Here is a 21,146-nt window from a genome sequence, read left to right on the forward strand (position 1 = left end):
CTCCCTGTCAAAGCATGTTTCGTCAGCCACCACAGACGTCACCGAAACAGACCCACCGAGGCGCGAAGGGGAATCACACCCGTCCTTGTGGGCGCCGAGGCCGGCAACACCGACAGAAGCGACTTGCTAATCTTCGCCATGGCGATGGAGCGGAAGAGGAGGGGCTGATCATCGTCCGATTTCCTCCAGCCTATCGTAGCTCAGACTTTACACTGACCCCTGCTGCCATTGGCTGCAGTGCCTGTCGCTCAAATGGGAACTCGGAGGGTGATTAGTTTATGTAAACGTCAGTCAGCCTTCCTGTCTTTATGAGTTTGGATTTGGATTTATAACGGGACAGGAAGCAAATTGGGAGAAATGTGAGTTTTTATGTGATGGTGCATCAGTCTCCGAGTTACATTATGAACAATAAAAGGGCAAAGGCCGTGGTGAGGAAGTAGGTGATTTACTGGAGGTTATATGGAGATAATATTGGAAGGGATATCAATCAAACTTGGAATTGTTTGGGATATGATTTAGAAAATGGGGGGATTTGTGGGGATCATAATATTACAGTGGTTATTAATGAGGGCAAAATGATTGTTACTGAAATATGGAAGGTTGTGTTACTGGCTGGGTCATTTGTTGAGATTCATAATCAGGATAATTTAAGTGAAGACGTTAAACAATGAAGGGATATGTTTTCCAGTGCTGGAATGATGTGCGCTGGAAGTCAGCTGTAGCAATTATAGTATCACTGATGGAGAGATTTCTTTGTATAAATTTAAGAAGTCTATTAATAATGCAGGTCAGGTGTTCCCAGGAAAGAGTGATATTTGAAATTGTATATAATTCGCTTTTGTGAAAATTTTAAATGTTTGAATTGTGCATCTACTTTCCTCATGGAAAATGGAAATAGTAGTGCCTATTCTAAAACCTGGCAGATCCCCATTTGATCCTTCTAGTTAAGGGTCTATATCGTGAATGTCTTATTTATGTAAACTTATGGAATGTATGGTAATCAAGTGCTTGAGTTATATTTTGGAAAGACTGGTGATAAAGTGTTTTATTAGAGTGGATTTTGGAAGGGTGAAATGACATTAGATTCAGTTTGAGGTTTGGAAGATGATATTCGGAAAGCACAATTAAGTAAAGATGTTGTAATAGCAGTATTTCTTGATACTGAAAAGGGAAATGATATGGAAGAAAGGACTTTTGATTAAATTAGGAGTGAGGGGGACATTGTATAATTTTTCTGAGTTTTTTTGGATGGACTGTTATGTTTGTGGTTCTATGAGATAGAGAATGGGATCCCCCAGGGCAGTATTTGTAGCCCTTCGCTATTTAATATTATGATTAATGATATTTTCTCTGAGATGGGAAAATGGGATACCCTGGATAAATCACAATATACAGATGATGTAGCTTTATAGATTAGAGGTATTAATTGTAATTTACAATTAATAGGTCAAACAGTAGGCAGGTTGATGAGGATTTTAATCTTTCAGTCGTTAAAACACATTACGTGGTTTACAAACAGCATTAATAGACTTGCACTTGATTTTAAATTATATGATTAATATCTTGAGGAAGTGTCAGTGGTAAGATTTCTCAGTATGTGGATGGATAATAAGCTGACATGGAAGCACCTATCAGTAAAATAATTGATATATGTAAAGGAGGTTTAAATCTCCTCAGACATCTATGTGGGTATTCTTGGGTGCAACATGAAAATCTTTGATGACCAATTATATTTGTTTAATTTGATCTGTTCTTGATAATGTCTGTGTGGCTTATGGATCAGCTTCATCTTCAATTTAAAAATGTTTGTATGTGGTACAATTACAGACTTTAAGATTATGTTCTGGTGCAGTAATGTTGTCTCCCGTTTTGGCTTTACTGATTGCAATGGGAGAATTGCCCTCAAAGTAACAGAGGTTCAAGTTGATGTCAACATACTGGATTAATTTGCGGGGGCAAGGAAATGATCATCCTGTTAAAGGTGTGCTGTAGGACGGTTGGGGACATCACAAGAAGAGTGTTTTTTGTTTTGGGTGGCTGGGTTCTTACCATGCTGGGAATATGGGTGTATTTGATGATACAATATGTCCCACTGTAGCTTTCTCTGTAACCCCACCTTGTTTTTTCCAATTTTATTTTATTTTATTTGATTTTATGTTACACGATCGGATTCTGTTCTGCCTGAGAGTCTGTTGGTTCATTAGTATATTAATGAAAGTTATTATCATACATTAACCATTTTTACAGATGAATCCAAAGATAAGTTAACTGGGGATATTGGTGTGGCTGCTTTTGTGTGCCTGAATTGCAGGTAATGATAAAGAAATGACTTATAGCCATTTATCAGTATAGGAAGCAGAATTCTTTGCCAACAGTTTAGGCTTACAGTGGGTCGAGGAAATTGGTCCTGATAATTTGCTCAGAATACATTTCGGTTTTATGAGTCTTAAACAGGTCATTCTGGCAGTAGGTCAGATTGACTGTTGGAAACTTGTCAAACGGTATTACATATATAAAGTTTGATTTATATGTCTGCACATTATGGGCCCTGCACATCACACTGTTGAGGGAAATGATGATGTTGACTGTTTAGCACCAAAAGCTGTTAAATGTTAAGCTGTGGTTATAGACCTTCCACTTAGCAAATTAGAAGCTAAAGGGTTGGTAATGTTAAGAATTGGGGGCTTATGGCAAGACGTAGGATAATGGACATAAGGACAGACACCTTTACAGAATACATAAACCTGTTGGGTTTATAGAAGAAGGGCTTAAAACAAGGGAAGGAATGATATTGACTCGACTTAGAAATGCCCACACTATGCTTAATTATGCCTTGTAACTAATTGGAAAACTTCATTCTGTGTCGTGTACATTTTGACATTATGAAACTGTCGAAACACATAGTATTTCAATGTGAAGCGTATAAGGCTGAAGAAAAATCAAATGCAGTCTTCAGTACAATCTTTGCGAGGGTAGATAGTTTTCAGATAAAAACTATTAAATTATGAGACTGACTTTAAATCAATTCACAGTTTGAGCTGGAAAATAATTGTTTTAAAACTAAGGAAATGACATATAGGGTAGCAAAGGTGAGTGGGATGTTGGATTACTGGGATGCTCTTAAAATCCAACAAAAGGCAACGGAAAAGGCCATAAAAATGGTCAAGACGAAATATGAGGGTAAACTGGCCAATAATATAAATCAGGATACCAAAAGTTTAGTTTACAGTTACATGAAGAGTGAAAGGGAGATGAGAGTTGATACTGGACCACTGGAAAATGATGCTGGTGTTGTAGTAATGGGGGACAAAGAAATGGCAGATGAACTTAATGAACAATCTTCACTGTCTTTTCCGGTCAGCACCGCCCCCACTTGTTCCATTTACCCTGTCTGATTACGGGTGGACTTTAGGACCCGGGGGAGCTCAGGACCAGCCGCCCGCAGCTGCTGCTGAATCCCCGGTGTTTCTGTTCGGTTGACGGATGCGGTGAACGAGTTAAAATTAATCGATCGACAATTCTCATGTCGTGTTTATTTCACTCCATAGAACCACAGAACACTACAGCACAGAAAACAGGCCATTTGGCGCTTCTAGTCTGTGCGGAAACTTTATTCTGCTCGTCCCATTGACCTGCACCCAGTCCGTAACCCTCCAGACCTCTCCCATCCAGGTATCTATCCAATTTATTCTTAAAACTTAAGAGTGAGCCTGCATTTACCCCTTAAAATGGCAGCTCGTTCCACACTCCTACCACTCTCTGAGTGAAGAAGTTCCTCCTAATGTTCCCCCTAAAGCTTGCCCCTTTCACCCTAAAACCATGTCCTCTCGTATTTATCGTTCCTAATCTAAATGGAAAGAACTTACTCGCATTTACTGTCTATACCCCACATAATTTTCTAAACCTCTATCAAATCTCCCCTCATTCTTCTACGCTTCAAGGAATAAAGTCCTAACCTGTTCAATCTTTCCCTGTAACTGAACTCCTGAAGACCTGGCAACATCCTAGTAAATCTCTGAACTCGTTCAATCTCTCCAACCTCTCCATGGATACCTCATGTCTCAACTTTCTGAACTAACCTCCCATGTGGGAACTTGACAAAGGCCTTACTACAGTTCATGTAGACAACATCCACAGCCTTTCATTCACCTACTTTCTTGGTCACCTCCTCAAAAAACTCTACAACATTCATTAAACACGATCTACCACGCACAAAGTCATACTGACTATCCTTAATCAGCCCTTGGCTGTCCAAATACTTATAAATCCGATCTCTCTGAACATCTTACAATAACTTACATACTACTGATGTCAGGCTCACTGGCCTGTAATTACCTGGTTTACTATTGGAGCCTTTTTTAAACAATGGAATAACAAGAGCTACCCTCCAATCCTCTGGCACTGCACCCGTGGCTGAGGACATTTTAAATATTTCTACTCTAGTCTCTCTCAAGGTCCGAAGAAATATCAAGTCAGGCCCGGTGGATTTATCTACCTTTATTCGCTGTAAGGCAGCAAGCACCTCCTCCTCTTCAATCTACAAATGTTCCATGACACTACTGCTTGTTTCCCTTCCTTCCATATACACTATGCCAGTTTCCTGAGTAAATACTGATGCAAAAAAACTGTTTCAGATCTCCCCCATCTCGTAAGGCTCCACACATTGATGACCACTCTGATCTTCTAGGGGAGCAATTTTGTCCCTTACTATCCTTTTACTCTTAATATACTTGTAGGAACCCTTCAGGTTTCCCTTCACATTATCTGCCAAAGCCACCTCATGTCTTTTTTTCCTTCCTGATTTCCTTCTTTAGTATTTTCTTACGTTTTTGATACACTTTAAGTAACTCATTTGCTCTTTGTTGCCTCTACCTGCTATACACTTCTCTCTTTTTCTTAACCAGATCGCCAATATCCCTTGAAAACCAAGGTTCCCTTTGCCTGTTAACTTTGTCTTTAATCCTGGCAGGAAAATGCAAACTCTGCACTCTCAAAATTTCACATTTGGAGGCCTTCCACTTACTGAACACATCCTTGTCAGGGGAAAAAAAAACTTATCCCAATCCACTCTTCCTAGATGTTTTTTCATTTCCACAAAATTAGCCCTTCTGCTATTTAGAACCTCAACTCGAGGACCAGGCCTATCCTTATCTGTAATTAACTTGAAACTGATGACATTATGGTCACTGGACCCAAAATGGTCGCCTACACATACTTCTGTCACCTGACCTGTCTGGTTTCCTAATAGGAGATCAAGTATTGCATCCTCTCTCGTAGGTACCTCTATATATTGATTTAGAAAACTTTCTGAACACATTTGACAAACTCCAATTACAGTTTGGGAGTCCCAGTCAATATGTGGAAAGTTAAAATCCCCTACTATTACAATTTTCAGTTTCTTACATCGGTCTGCTATCTTTATACAGATTTGCTCCTCCAATTCTCTCTGACTATTGGGCGGTCTATAATACACCCCTATTAGTGTGGTCACACCTTTCCCGTTCCTCAGCTCCACCCATATGGCCTCTGTAGACAAGCCCTCCGGTCTGTCCTGTCTACGCACAGCTGTGATATTTTCCCTGACTAGTAATGCCACTCCTCCCCCTTTCATCCCTCCCCTTCTATCACGTCTGAAACAACAAATATTTCTATCATGTATAAACCTTAGGTGGGAGGTTATCTTTTTGTATTAATGTATTAAAAATAAATTATAAATTCTACCAATGAGAATTACAAATTCTCTTACTAAAGGATTCATATTCAAAATAGTATCCAACAAATCAGATTCATGCATATATGGGAACTTAGATAATTATTTTTGTAAAAAATGTCTAACCTGAAGATATGGCAGTAAGTGTGTATGAGAGAGAGAGAGTATTTGCTAATTAACTCTTCAAAAGTCATCAATCGACAATCACAAAATAAATGATAATAAAATTAAATAAATCTGCAAAAAGAAAAACAGATCCCATTAATCACTAAAGATTAACAACATTGGGAGAGAGAACTTAAGATAGATAGATAGATAGATAGATACTTTATTCATCCCCTATGACCTTTGTTAATGAAGATGGTCAATTCTTCTTTGATATGTGCCAATCAGTGTTTAATTCAATTTAAAATTGTTCACTGTTACTGTTTAACAAAGGAGAAACTATCCAAAATATTTCCTAACATAGACAATTATTGCGATAGGTGTAAAACTGAAGTAGCCACTTTTTCACATATGTTCTGGTCATGTTCTTCATCAAAATCTTTTTGGAAATCTTTATTTTCTACAATTTCTAAAGCTCTGAAAATTAATAATTAATTTACAACCTAATGTACAAACCTTTGATTTCTGTCTATACATGCAGTCCTCGCATGACCTTTATCCTCCTCCACCTCACTATCTGCTCTAACACTCTGCTTCCCCTCCCTCTGCAAATCTATTTTACCAACCCCCCCCCCCCCCCCCCCCGGAGCAGCACTGGCAAATCTACCCGCAAGGATGTTAGTTCCCCTCCAGTTCAGGGGCAAACAGTTCCGTCGAAACAGGCCCCACCTTCCCGGGAACAAAGCCCAGTTGTCCAGAAACATGAAGCCCTCCCTCCTGCACCATTTCCTTAGCCACGTATTTAGCTGCACTCTCCGCACATTTATATTTACAGCGACTTTACTCCTGACGCCGCTCCCGGGACCCGACCCGTTTACAGACCCGGAGCGGAACCGGAGCAGATTCTCAGCCACTGGTTTTCATCCTCTGTCCCGAAGAGAGGATAAAGTTTCCCCGTGAATTTATTCCCAGTGAAGGTGTGGAGATGGGACTTGGTCTCCACGTTGTAGAATGAAACTGTCCCGGACTCGTAACTGAGATAAACTCCCACCTTCCCGGGGATGGGACCGGCAGGGAGACGGGACTCGGGGGAGGGGGGACCGAACACGTCATAATCCCGATGTAACACGTCACCAACCCGCCCGATGATCCACAATCCGGTCTCCGGACTCAGACTGTGCCATCCCTTCCTCTTCACAGACTCTGCGGCGACTCCCAGACTCCAGACCCGAATCCCCGTCACCTCCACCTCCCAGTAATGTCTCCCCGATGTGAATCCCTCCGATCCCAGCACACATTCCCAGTGTGTGAATCTCTTCCGGGTGTCAGGGAGATTCCTCCGGGTCGGGGTCCATCTCACACTCTTCCGATCCTCAGACACCTCGAGATACGGATACGCCGTTTCCACATCCAGGGTGACAGAGACTGGGGGGAGAAACAGAGAATTAGAGAGACCCCGGGGATCGGGGGGAGACTCGGACAGCGCGGTCCCGGGGATCGGGGGGGGGGGGGAGACTCGGACAGCGCGGCACCGGGGATCGGGGGGAGACTCGGGCAGCGCGGCCCCGGGGATCGGGGGGAGACTCGGACAGCGCGGCCCCGGGGATCGGGGGGGAGACTCGGGCGGCACGGCCCCGGGGATCGGGGGGAGACGGGCGGCACGGCCCCGGGGATCGGGGGGAGACTCGGGCAGCGCGGCCCCGGGGATCGGGGGGAGACTCGGGCAGAGCTGCCCCGGGGATCGGGGGGGAGACTCGGACAGCGCGGCCCCGGGGATCGGGGGGAGACTCGGACAGCGCGGCCCCGGGGATCGGGGGGAGACTCGGACAGCGCGGCCCCAGGGATGGGGGGTGGGGGTGGAGACTCGGGCAGCGCGGCCCCTGGGATGGGGGGAGACTCGGGCAGCGCGGCCCGGGGGATCGGGGGGAGACTCGGGCAGCGCGGTCCCGGGGATCGGGGGGGAGACTCGGGCAGCGCGGCCCCGGGGATCGGGGGAAGACTCGGGCAGCGCGGCCCCGGGGATCGGGGGGGAGACTCGGGCAGCGCGGCCCCGGGGATCGGGGGGAGACTCGGACAGCGCGGCCCCGGGGATCGGGGGGTGACTCGGGCAGCGCGGCCCCGGGGATCGGGGGGAAACTCGGACAGCGCGGCCCCGGGGATCGGGGGGAAACTCGGACAGCGCGGCCCCGGGGATCGGGGGGAGACTCGGGCAGCGCGGCCCCGGGGATCGGGGGGAGACTCGGACAGCGCGGCCCCGGGGATCGGGGGGGAGACTCGGGCAGCGCGGCCCCGGGGATCGGGGGGTGACTCGGACAGCGCGGTCCCGGGGGATCGGGGGGAGACTCGGGCAGCGCGGCCCCTGGGATGGGGGGAGACTCGGGCAGCGCGGCCCGGGGGATCGGGGGGAGACTCGGACAGCGCGGCCCCTGGGATGGGGGGAAACTCGGGCAGCGCGGCCCGGGGGATCGGGGGGAGACTCGGGCAGCGCGGCCCCGGGGATCGGGGGTGGGGGGTGGAGACTCGGGCAGCGCCGCCCCGGGGATCGGAGGAAAGGCCGCTGGGCCTCAGGGTTAAATGTCTCCCCAGGGGTTTTCCGCTGGACGGAGAGCAGAGATCCCTGGCCCTTGACTCCTCAGACAGAGGAAACATCCTCCCTCACTCCTGCCTGTTGACCCCTGAAAGAATTTTGTGTTTCCATGAAATCTCCTCTCATTCTTCGAAACTGGGAACAGAGAACATAGAACAGTACAGCACAGGAACAGGCCCGTCATACAATGTTCACATTCATTTGTGAGTGTGAAGTGGGGCAGTGTGATGGTTTGAGACAGTAAAGGAGGTGATAATGGGAACCAGTAGGGGAGAGATGAATGGCAGATAGAACCAGGAGGGGGAGGGGTGGAAAGCCTGTGGGTGAACTGTGTGTGTAGACGTAATGAGAAGCTGGAGGGGGCAAAGATGGGGGATGAGTATTCCTTTGTCCCCTTTCCCATAACCCAATCGCCCACAACCCCTCATTAGGACAGGGGATGAATTTGCAGGAACCCTTAAGCAACACAGGTCCTGATGTAGTGTTTCAGTCTGAACCGTCGTCAACTGTTTACTCTTTTCCAGAGAAACTTCCCGGCCTGCTGCTCCCCCAACAATTTGTGTGTGTTACTCTGCTTTAAATATACTCAATTATTTGGCCTCCACAGCTGCCTGTGGCAGATTCACTATCCTGTGGATAAAGGAATTCCTCCTCATCTCTGTCCGAAATGGACATCCCTGTAGTCGGAGGCTGTGCTTACCGTTCTCGACCCACCCACATCCTCCCAACATCAACTCTCTCCTGACAGGTGTCAAAGAGATCTGGGGAGACCCTTCATCAGGACCTGTGTAGCTTGGATTACCAGCATCTGCAGATTTTCTCCTGTTTGATTTTTAAAGCGGATGTTGATAAGTAAACTTCTTGATTAGTCACCGAGTCTCAAAAGTTATGGGGAGGAGGCGGGAGAATAGGGTTGAGAGGGATAATAAATCAGCCATTCTTCTAAACTCCCATGAGTACAGGCCCAGAACCATCAAACACTCCTCATATGTTAACTCTTTCATTCCTGGAATTATTCTTGTGAATCTTCTGGACCCCCTCCAATGCCAGTACATGTTTTCCGATAGAAGGGACCCAAAACTGATCACAATACTCCAAGTGTGGTCTGATCAATGCCTTATAAAACCTCAGCATTACATCCTTGCTCTTGCACTCTAATCTTCTCGAAATGAAAGCAAACATTGAGTTTGCCAATCTTACCACTGACACAAACTGCAAGTTAACCTTCAGGGAATCCTGCACAAGGACACCCATGTCCCTTTGCACCTCTGATTTTTTAATTTCGCCCTGTTTACAGAATTGTCTATGTCTTTATTCCTTCGACCAAAGTCATACCTGCCTAAGTTTCTACCTGTCAAACTCTACCTGTGCTACAAGATCCTTATTACGTATACTGGTGGATTCAAATAAGACCATAAGACAAAGCAGCAGAAGCCAGCCATTCGGCCTTTCGAATCTGCTCCGACATTTTATCATGAGCTGATCCATTCTCCCATTTTGTGCCACTCTCCCACCGTCTCACCATGACCTATGATGCCCTGGCTACTCACATACCTATCAATCTCTGTCTTAAATACACCCAATGACCTGGCCTCCACTGCCGCAAGAAATTCACAGATTCACCACCCTCTGGCTAAAAAAATTTCTTCACTTCTCCGTTCTGAATGGTCGCCCTTCAATGCTTAAGTCATGCTCTCTCGTAGTAGACTCCCCCACCATGGGATCTCTCGTACTAGACTCCCCCACCATGGGAAACAACTTTGCCACATCCACTCTGTTGATGCCTTTGAACATTCGACATGTTTCTGTGAGGTTTCCCCTCCTTCTTCTAAACTCCACGGAGTACAGTCCAAGAGCAGTCAAATGTTCCACATATGTTAACCCTCTCATTCCCGGAATCATTCTAGTGAATCTTCTCTGAACCCTCTCCAATGTCAAAACATCCTTTCTTAAATAAGGAGCCCAAAACTGTACACAGTATTCTAAGTGAGGTCTTACCAGTGCCTTATAGAGCCTCAACATCACATCCCTGCTCTTATACTCTATTCCTCTAGAAATGAATGCAAACATTGCATTCGCCTTCTTCACCACCGACTCAACCTGGAGGTTAACCTTAAGGGTATCCTGCACGAGCACTCCCAAGTCCCGTTGCATTTCAGAACTTTGAATTCTCTCTCCATTTAAATAATAGTCTGCCCATTTATTTCTTCTAACAATGTGCATGACCATACACTTTTCAACATTTTATTTCATTTGCCACTTCTTTGACCATTCTCGCAATCTATCCAAGTCTCTCTGCAGACTCTCAGTTTCCTCAGCACTACCGTCCCCTCCGCCTATCTTTGTATCATCAGCAAACTTAGCCACAAAGCCATCTATTCCATAATCCAAATCGTTGATATACAACGTAAAAAGAAGCGGCCCCAACACGGACCACTGTGGAACACCACGGGTAACTGGCAGGAAACAGAGTGGGAATAAAGGGATTAGCCAACGCTCTATCGACGTACGTAATTTTCCCGTAATTCCATGGGCTCTTATCTCGTTCAGCAGCCTCATGTGTGGCACTTTGTCAAAGGCCTTCTGAAAATCCAAATACACAACATCCAGAACATCTCCCTTGTCTAGCCTACTTGTAATCTCCTCAAAAAATTTCAATGGGTTTGTCAGGCAGGATTTTCCTTTAAGGAAACCATGCTGAGTTTGGCCTATCTTGTCATATGCCTCCAGGTACTCCGTAACCTTATCCTTGACAATTGACTCCAGAAACTTCCCAACCATTTCTCAAGCTAACAGGTCTATAATTCACTTTTTGCTTCCTTGCCCCTTTCTTAAATACCAGAGTGGCATTTGCAATCTTCCACTCCTCCGGAACAATGCCAGAATCTATTGACTTTTGAAAGATCATTGCTAATGCCTCCGCGATCTCCACAGCTACTTCCTTCAAAACACAAGGGTGCATTCCATCTGGTCCTGGAGATTTATCTACCCTTAGACTATTCAGCTTCCTGAGTACTTTCTCTGTCGTAATTGTGACTGCGCACACTTCTCTTCCCTGACACCCTTGAGTGTCTGGTGTACTGCTGATATCTTCCTCAGTGAGGATTCATTTCCTCAGCCATCTCCTTATCTCCCATTACAATTTCTCCAGCATCATTTTCTATCGGTCCTGTATCCACTCTCACCTGTTTTTTATTCGTTATTTACTTGAAAAAGCTTTTAGTATCTTCTTTGATATTATTTGCTAGCTTCTTTTTATAGTTCATCTTTTTTCCTTTTAATGGCCTTCTTTCCTTTTGTAACCTTTTAAAAACTTCCCAATCCTCTGTCTTCCCACTAATTTTTGCTTCCTTGAGTGCCCTCTCGCTTTTACTTTGGCTTTGACTTCTCTTGTCAGCCACGGTTGCATCTTTTTCCATTCGAAAATTTCTAATTTTTTGGAATATATCTGTCTTGCACCTTCCTCACTTCTCGCATAAACTCCAGCCACTGCTGCTCTGCCGTCCTCCCGCTAGTGTCCCTTTCCAGTCAAATTTGGCCAGTTCCTCTCTCGTGCCACTGTAATTTCCTTTACTCCACTGAAATACCGACACATCGGATTTCGGCTTCTCTTTTTCAAATTTCACAGTGAACTCAATCATGTTACGGCCACTGCCTCCTAACAGTTCCTTCACCTCAATCTCTCTAATCACCTCTGGTTCATTACACAATATCCAATCCAGTACCTCTGATCCCCTAGTGGGCTCAACAACAAGCTGTTCTGAAAAGCCATCTCGTAGACACTCTACAAATTCTCTCTCTTCAGATCCAGTATTGACCTGATTTTCCCAATCCACTCGCATGTTAAAATCCCCCAAAATTATCATAACACTGCCCTTCTGGCAAGCCTTTTCTATTTCCTGTTGTAATTTGTAGTCCACCTCACTGCAGCTGTTAGGAGGCCTGTATATAACTGCCAACAGGGTCCTTTTACCCCTGCGATTTCTTAGCTCAACCCATAAAGATTCTTCCGATCCTACGTCACCTCTTTCTAATGATTTAATATCATTTCTTACCAATAAAGCCATGCCACCCCCTCTGCCTACCTGCCTATCCTTCCGATACACCGTGTATCCTTGGACGTTCAGCTCTCAGAGACATGCATCCTTTAGCCACGTCTCAGCGATGGCCACAAAATTATACCTGCCAATCTGCAGCTGTACGACAAGATCATCCACCTTATTCCCTATGCTGTGTGTATTTAAGTATAACACCTTAAGTCCAGTATTTGATACTTTTTGTTTTGATTGCACTGCAACTCATCCCAGTGGCTGCAAATTTGCCCCATCACCTCCCTGTCCTTCCTGACATCTTTACTGCTCACTATCTTAGATTTATTTCTGTTTTCCCCCTCCTCCACTCTATCATTCCAGTTTACCATCCCCCTGCCAAATTAGTTTAAACCCTCCCTAACAGCTCTATTAAACATTTCTGCTATGGTTCCGGTGTAACCTGTCCTTTTTGAACAGGTAATACTTCCCCCTAAAGAGATCCCCATGATCCAAGAATCTGAAGCCCTGCCCCTGCACCAGTCTCTCAGCCACGCGTTCATCTGCCTGATCCTACTATTCTTGCCCTCACTAGCACGTCCAGAGGTAGCAATCCTGAGATTACTACCCTGGAGGTCCTGCTTCTCAGCTTCATTCCCAATTCCCGGAAATCTCTCTTCAGGATCTCCTCCCTTTTCCTCTCTATGTCATTGGTACCAACATGTACCAAGACAGCTGGATGCTCGCCCTCTCCCTTCAGAATATTCTGGACCCGATCCGAGACATCCTGTACCCTGGCACCTGGGAGGCAGCACACCATGCGGGTATCTCTACCAGGCTCACAGAATCTCCTGTCTGTTCCCCTGACTATGGAATCCCCTATGACTACCGCATTCCTCTTCTCCCTCCTTCCCTCCTGCACAACAGCGCCAGGCTCAGTGCCAGAGACCCGGTCACAGTGGCCGTCCCCTGTCAGTTCATCCCCCTCAACAGCATCCGAAACGATATACTTGTTGCTGAGGGGGGCAGCCACAGGGGTGCTCTCCACTATCCGGACATTTCCCTTCCCTCTCCTGACAGTCACCCAGTTTTCTGACCCCTGTAGCCTAGGGATGACTACCTCCCTGTAGCTCCTGTCTATCACCTCTTCATTTTCTCTAATAAGCTGTAGGTCATCAAGCTGCAGCTCCAGATCCCTAACACGGTCTCCGAGGAGCTGAATCTCGGTTCACCTGGTGCAGATGTGGCTATCAGGGAGGCTGGAGGTCTCCCAGGATTCCCACATCTGACACCCTGAACAAAGCACTAACCCTGCAGACATGCTACCTAATTCTACAGGAATGAAACAAAGAAAGATAGGTCTACTCACCCACTTACTTCGCCAAGCACACGGACTTTCTAAACCGTTAGCTAATGTGCCCTGCTGTTCCCCCGTCCGTCCAGGCCGATTTGCCAAGGGGAGAAAAAGAGTCGGTGCCTCGCTCTCGCCTCTTCCCATTACCGCCTAAGCCCGTTGAGCCAAAGCCCTACACTCTGCTGCCACCCACTCCGCTGCCCGCTGTATAGGGTGGTCATCTTTTTAAACTCTCGGCACTGTCCTGAGCAGTCTCGCCGTTCTTGTACGCAAAGTTTTTTACAGAACTGCCTTCCTTCAGAATTTAGCTCCCACGCCGCCCTTCTTGTCCCAAACTAAAAAAACACCTTCAGTCCTGTATTCATCAGCCTATTCCACACTGTCCACATGAAATTCAGCAAGGCCTTTGATGTCGATGATAGACCACACTTGGAGCATTGTCTGCATTTCCGGTTCCCGAATATGGGGAGGATGTCATTACACTGGACAGGAGGCTTCAGGAGGATGTTACCAGGACTGGGGGCTTGGGTTAAAAGCAGAGAGTGGATAAGCTTCGGCTATTCAGCTGTAGTGTAGGATGTTCAGGTGTGACCCCTTATCGAGGTAAATAATTAATTAGGAGCTTAAATAAAGTTTCTTTTTCAAAGAAATGGGAGTACAGAACCAGAGGCCTCAGATTGAAATTGAAATGGGAAATTTTTCTGAGTGGTCTATCGGGTAACATTCTCAGAGAGAGGGAGGTTGGTAAATTGAATTTGCCCTCAGCCGCTGTAGAAACAGGTAAAAATAAAATATTTTAATATAAATTTGGGCAGGTACACAGATGGGAAATGGTTAGAGGGATGGGGGGGGGGCAAACACACACAAATGGGCCAGAGGTTCACCAGCCGCTGGCTCAAATTTTTTCACATCTGTTTTAAATAGATCCCCCTGTATTTTGAGGCTGTGCCCTCTTGTCCTAAACTCCACCACCAGGGGAAACATCCTTTCCACATCTACACTGTCTAGGACTTTCAACATTCGAAAGGTTTCAATGAGATCCCCCCTCATCTTTCTAAATTCCAGCGAGTACAGACACAGAGCTATCAAAGCCTTTTTTGGACGATAACCCTTTCATTCCTGGAATCATCCTTATGAAATGAACCTTCTGCAATGCCAGCACATCTTTTCTTAGATGAGGAGCCCAAAATTGTTTACAATACTCAAGGTGAGGCTTCACCAGTGCCTTATAAAGCCTCAGCATCACATCCCTGCTCTTGAATTGAATGCTATCTAAACCCCTTGAACTGAATGCTAACATTGGATTTGCCTTCCTCACCACTGGCTCTACCTGCAAGTTAACCTTTAGGGTGTTCTGCAGAATGACTGCTAAGTCCCTTTTCATCTCAGCTTTTTGGGTTTTCTCCCCATCTGAATAATAAATCTGCACATTATTTCTACGACCACAGTGCATGACCATGCATTTTCCAACATTGTATATCACTTGCCACTTTCCTTCCCATTCTCCTCATTCAAGTCCTTGTCCAGCCTAACTGTTTCCACAACACTACCGGCCCCTCCACCAATCTTCGTATCTTCTGCAAACTTGGAAACAAAGCCATCTACTCTAGAACAAGAGGGTATGACTTCATGATTGAAGGACGTCCTTTTAAAACTGAGATGTGGAGAAATTATTTTAGTCAGTGTGTGGAAAATCTGTGGAATTTGTTGACAGAACTGGCTGTTAAGGCCAAGTTATGTTTAAGGCAGAGATAGATATGTTCTTGATTAGCCAGGGCATCAAAGGGTATGGGGTGAAAGCAGGGGAGTGGGGATGACTGGAAGAATTGGATCTGCCCATGACTGAATGGTGGAGCAGACTCGATGGCCCAAATGGCCTACTTCTGCTCCTATATCTTATCGTCTATTCCATCAGCAAAATCTTGATATACAGCATAAAATCAAGGTGTCCTAACATTGACCCCTGTCGAACACGAGTCACTGGCAGCCAACCAGAAAAGGATCCCTTTACTCTCATTCGCTGTTTCCTACCAATCTCCAATGTTCTAACCATGCCTGTAACTTTTCTGTAATACCTTGGCCTCTTAACTTGGTTACCACCTTCATGTGTGGCACATTCTCAAAGGCCTTCCGAGATTCCAAATATACAACATCCACTACATCCCCTTTATCTATCCTGCTTGTAATCTCAAAGATTGCGAACAGGTTTGTCAGGCAGGATATTCCCTTAATGAAGCCATGCTGACTTATTCTATCTTATACAGTGTCACCAAGTATTCCATAACCTCATACTTAACAATTGACTCCAATTTCTTCCCAACCACAGAGGTGAGGCTAACTGGTCAATAATTTCCTTTCCGCTGCCTTCCTCCTTACTTAAAGAGTTAAGTGACATTTGCAATTTTTCAGTCGTCTGGCACCAGTGATTTTTGAAAGATCATTTGAATTGCCTCCACAATGTCTACTGCAACCTCTTTCAGAACACTAGGGTGCAGTTCATCTGGTCCGGGTGACTTATGTACCTTTAGGTCTTTCAGCTTTTTGAGCACCTTCTTCCTTGTAACAGTAACTGCACTCACTTCCCTTCCCTCGCACTCTTCAACACCGGGCACAGTGCTCGTGTCTTCCACAGTGAAGACTGATGCAAAATATTTGGTTTATCTGCCATCTCTTTATCCCGCGTTGTTATATATCCAGCCTTATTTTCTAGCTGTCTTATATCCACTCTCATCTGTGTTTTCTTTTTTTACAATATTTGAAAAACAATTTGATATTGTTTGCTAACTTGTTTTACAAAGACCGGTGTGTAAAAAGGGCCTGAGGGATCATTGGAGACCTGAGTCAGCCCAACCAGAAACTGTATGAGTTGCTACCATCCGGGATACGCTACCACAGCTTAAAGGCCAGGAGCAACAGTCTCCGAGTACAGCCTCTTCAACCAGGCCAGCAGACTGATTAACTCATGATGTATTTCTGTATTTCATCTGTATTTCTATGTTATATTGACCAGCATGTTATACATATAATTCATCATAAATTACTATAAATTGCACATTGCACATTTACATGGAGACGTAACGTAAAGATTTTTCATCCTCATGTATATGAAGGATGTAAGTAATAAAGTCAATTAAATTCAAATCAATTTCTTGTTTATTTTTTCCCACCCAATCACCCTTTTAGTTTCTCTCTGTAGATATTTAAAAGCTTCCCAATCCTCTGTCTTCCTACTAATTTTTGTTTAGTTGTATCCCCTCTCTTTTTCCTTTACATTAACTTGTCTTCCCTTGTCAGCCACGGTTTTACTATTTTGCCATTTTAGTATTTATTTATTTTTGGAATACATCTATCCTTCACCTTTCTCACTTTCCCAGAAACTGACACCATTTCTGCTCTGCTCTCATCCCTGCCAGCATCTCCTTCCAATTTGCTTTGGCCAACTCCTCTCTCAGACCACTGTAATTTCTTTCACTTCTCTGAAATACTACAATGTCAGACTTCACTTCTCCTTATCAGATTTCAAGTTGAACTCAGTCATGTTGTGAGCACTGCTTCCTAAGGGTTCTTTTAACTACTCACCTCTGGTTCAATACATAACACCCAATCCAGTAGAGCTGTTCCCCGAGTAGGCTCAGCGACTAACTGCTCAAGAAAGCCATCACATTGCATTTAACAAACTCACTCTCTTGAGATCCTTTCCCAACCTGATTTTCCCAATTGCCCTGCATGTTGAAATCTCCCATGATTATCATAACATTGTCCTTTTCATCAGCCTTTTCTATTTCCAGTTGTAATCTGTGGGCCTCAACCCACTGACTGTTGGGAGGCCTGTATATGACTGTTGTCAGTGTCATTTTTACTTTTGCAGTTCCTTACCTCAACCCACAAGATTCAACATCTTCCAATCCTATGTCACATCTAGCTGCTGATTTACCAGCAGAGCCACTGCACCCCCTCACCCGACGTTCCTATACCACCGATACATTGTGTAACCTTGGACATTCAGCTCCCAACTACAACCATCCTTCAGCCACGTTTTCGTGATGGCCACAACATCATAACTGACAATCGGTAATAGTGCAACAAGATCATCCACCTTATTTCTCATACTCCATGCATTGAGATATAACACATTGTGTACTGTATCTGCTACCCTTTTTAATTCTGCATCTCTAATGCACTGATACTCACCCTGCTGGCTGCAAATTTCTCTTTTCATTTGTCCGCCCTACCTGACAGTCTGACTGCACGCGACCTTTGCATTTTTACTATCAGTCCTAGCCCTTCACTCCAGTTCCCAACCCTACCCCACCACCAAATTAGTTTAAACCCTCTCCAACAGCTCTATCAAACCTCTCTGTGAAAATATTTTTCTCGCTCAGATCCAGGTGCAACCCATCCTTTTTAATCAGGTCATTCCTCCTCCGGAAGAAATCCGAATGATCCAAGAATCTGAAAACATGCCCCCTGCACCAGCTTCTCAGCCACGCTTTAATCTGCCAAATTGTCTTGTTTCTACCCTCACCAGCACGTGGCACAGGCAGCAATCCAGAAATTACAACCCTGGAGGTACTGCTTCTGAACTTTCCACCAAGCTCTCCAAATTCTATTTTCAGGACCTCTTTGCTTTTACTTCCTGTATAATTGGTCTCAAAATGTACCAGAATATCTGGCTGTTTACCCTCACTCTCCAAAATGCTGCAGACACGATCTGAGACATCCCTGACCCTGGCACCTAGGAGGCAACATACCATTCGGGTGTCCCCTTCACATCCACAGATTCCCCTGTCTGTTCCCCTGACAATTCCGTCCCTTGTCACTACAGCTCCCCACTTCTCCATCTAACATCAGTGAGGGTTGCGGGTTCAGGAGGGGGTGGGGTGAAGCCCTGTGTCAGTCAGAGTCTGCACTCACAGCGCACGAAGGACTTGTGTATTTTCCTGACAATCCCTGTCACCACACTGATACCCGCTTTTATTCCTACAATATCATCAAGTCAGTATTAAATTCCCAGCTCCTGTGGTAGGATTCAAATTCATGTCTTGGCGTGTTAGTGCAGTGTGTCTGGAATCAGGACACAGTGGTTCATTTGCCAGTCCCGTCTATTGGTTGTATTGTGGCCCTGTGCTGGTGTGTTCAGGGGTCTGACATCTCCAGCTGACCATGTGATAGTGATGCCTCCCAGTCGGTGGGGTTGATGTGAAATAAACTTCAGTTCCCCTTCAGTCCATTATCACAGCCAATCCTTGCATCAACTTATAACTTAATTGTGTCTCATAAATAAGTAAAAATGAATCTTTGTAAGTTTTACCTCGGTTAATAGCATCAAATGTTTCTCTCAGCACTGTGTTCAACAAATAGAGGTGATCGAATTTTTCAACTGGTAGGGCCTCATCTGTCACTGACAATTCCTGGACATCATCACTGATTCTGTAAATATTAAACTGCTGGTGATAAACTGCAATTTTGAAGTATTTTCCAAATCCATAGAGGGTTTCAGTAAAGACCCTGTCCTACCTCCTGTTCTGACGAGCTTCCTCCTGAAATAAATAAACACACAAATCTGATTAGACTTGGACTTACTGTCCACATCTTGAATTTCATCCAAATCATTACAAGATGTTGAAAATTCCCACTCCCACAGTCACAAACACACACCAGCAATACAGAACCACGGGGAAAATTACAGGGAAAGTTTCTGAAAGTTAGACCATTACTGAGAGGATGGAACTGACAGGAAAGACAGGACAGGCTGTGCATTACCATCTGGATAAGGCGTCAGAATGATAAAATGGAACAATTTAAGATTAGTGATGGATTTGCTTGCGCGAAGGTGGAAAAAGTACCTCATTATGGCTCACACGAGAGGACACAGGTGCTTGGAAGTAGTACGGAGGAGATGTCGGGTAAGTGTTTTGGAATGGGTGGAATGAGCTGCCGGCAACGAAGGTGAAGGCGGATGCGATAGGGTCTTTCACAAGACTCCTACACAGGTACATGGAGCTTGGAAAAATAGAGAGCTATGGGTAACTCGAGGTAATTTCTAAAGTCAGTAGATGTTCGACACAGCATTGTGGGCCAAAGAGACTGTATTGCGCTGCAGGTTTTCTTTGTTTCTATGTTTCTATTTATGGGGAGACCTTCAGCCAAAGATAAAATGCCAGGAGGTTTTAATAAATCCCACAAGAAATTTAGTGAAGAGGATGTGGAACTCCGTGCCACAGGAGTGGTTGAAATGGAACATCAGAGATTGAATGTAATGGGGAGGCTGGATAAACACGTGAGGGACCAGGGAAATTGATAGAAGATGGACCTAATGCCCTGCTCATGACAGAAAATGGGACACAATCCCATGTAAAACTTATCCAAAAAAGTAGAGACAGTGAAAGTTTCCGTAATCTGACGACTGAAGGGCCTGTATTGTGCTGTAAGTTTTCAATGATTATATTTCTAAGTTTCTAATGTGAAACATAAACGAAAAATTAAAGAAACATGGAAAGTTTCCCTAATCTGACGGAAACCGGATATGGAGGATAAGTCTGATGTGTGGGTCAAATTCTTTGTTCTCACTGATTGACAAAGAGATCCTCACACCCACCGCACCAGACACACTCACAGCCTGTGATTGGAACTGGGTGTTAATGAGAGTGTTAGAGGATATTAATGTGGTAATTAAGGACACAATCAGCAGCTCTGTGTTATGATCAGAGTAAATCATTTCAGAGAAGATTGCATTCTGTCCTGGGATGTACAGAAGTTGTGGACTTCCAGTTTTGGGACAACAACAACCCTGAATAGTTGCATCAATTGTCTGGTGAGAAACACTTTACTGCAATTTGTAAATGCTGTGTGTAAGAGCAACACGTCTGTTTTCTGTCTACATTGTATTCTGAGTTACGTGTTGATGACGAAAACCAGTCAGGTGAGTGGGGACATGGTAAAAGCGAAGGGAATAAGTTACGTATGCGTACTTTGTTCTGGGCTGTTTTGAGCCTGGGACTGGCAGATGTCATATCTTTTGTTGACAGATTAATTGCAATTTAATTTATGATTAATTATGCAGAAAATTCATCGCTTAAATATTGTATGGTGCTGATAAAGGATCAAATATCTGTCTCTGACATTTTAGAATGTCATTAGCGGAGTGATTGGAGGTTCGTCATGCAAGGAGAACACTCTGTGTGAGGACACCAGCAGCGGTAATTGATTTGGTAGAATTGGCCGCTGTGCTGTGTTTAGTTCAAATATACCACTGTTCATTTAGTTCAATTTGACAGAAATAAATTGAAATGTAATCCCTCACCTTGAGAAATATCACACCATCTTTCTGATCCATCTGTTCCTTTAACTTTGAGATTTCCT

At 44.8% G+C, this 21,146-nt stretch overlaps 1 protein-coding gene across 1 annotated transcript; it reads right to left on the reverse strand.

Moving 5' to 3' along the window:
* Nucleotides 1-6,654: 6,654 nt before the first annotated feature.
* On the reverse strand, nucleotides 6,655-21,138 carry LOC140720018 (E3 ubiquitin-protein ligase TRIM39-like). Its single transcript, XM_073034924.1, has 4 exons — nucleotides 21,088-21,138; nucleotides 19,302-19,324; nucleotides 19,096-19,214; nucleotides 6,655-7,240 (listed from the first exon to the last, which is right to left on the reverse strand). The coding sequence occupies exons 1-4, from the start codon at nucleotides 21,118-21,120 to the stop codon at nucleotides 6,690-6,692; spliced, it is 726 nt and encodes a 241-aa protein (XP_072891025.1). The 5' UTR covers nucleotides 21,121-21,138; the 3' UTR covers nucleotides 6,655-6,689.
* Nucleotides 21,139-21,146: the final 8 nt, after the last annotated feature.

The sequence above is a fragment of the Hemitrygon akajei genome, unplaced genomic scaffold (assembly GCF_048418815.1).
Source record: "Hemitrygon akajei unplaced genomic scaffold, sHemAka1.3 Scf000034, whole genome shotgun sequence".
Lineage (NCBI taxonomy): Eukaryota > Metazoa > Chordata > Chondrichthyes > Myliobatiformes > Dasyatidae > Hemitrygon > Hemitrygon akajei.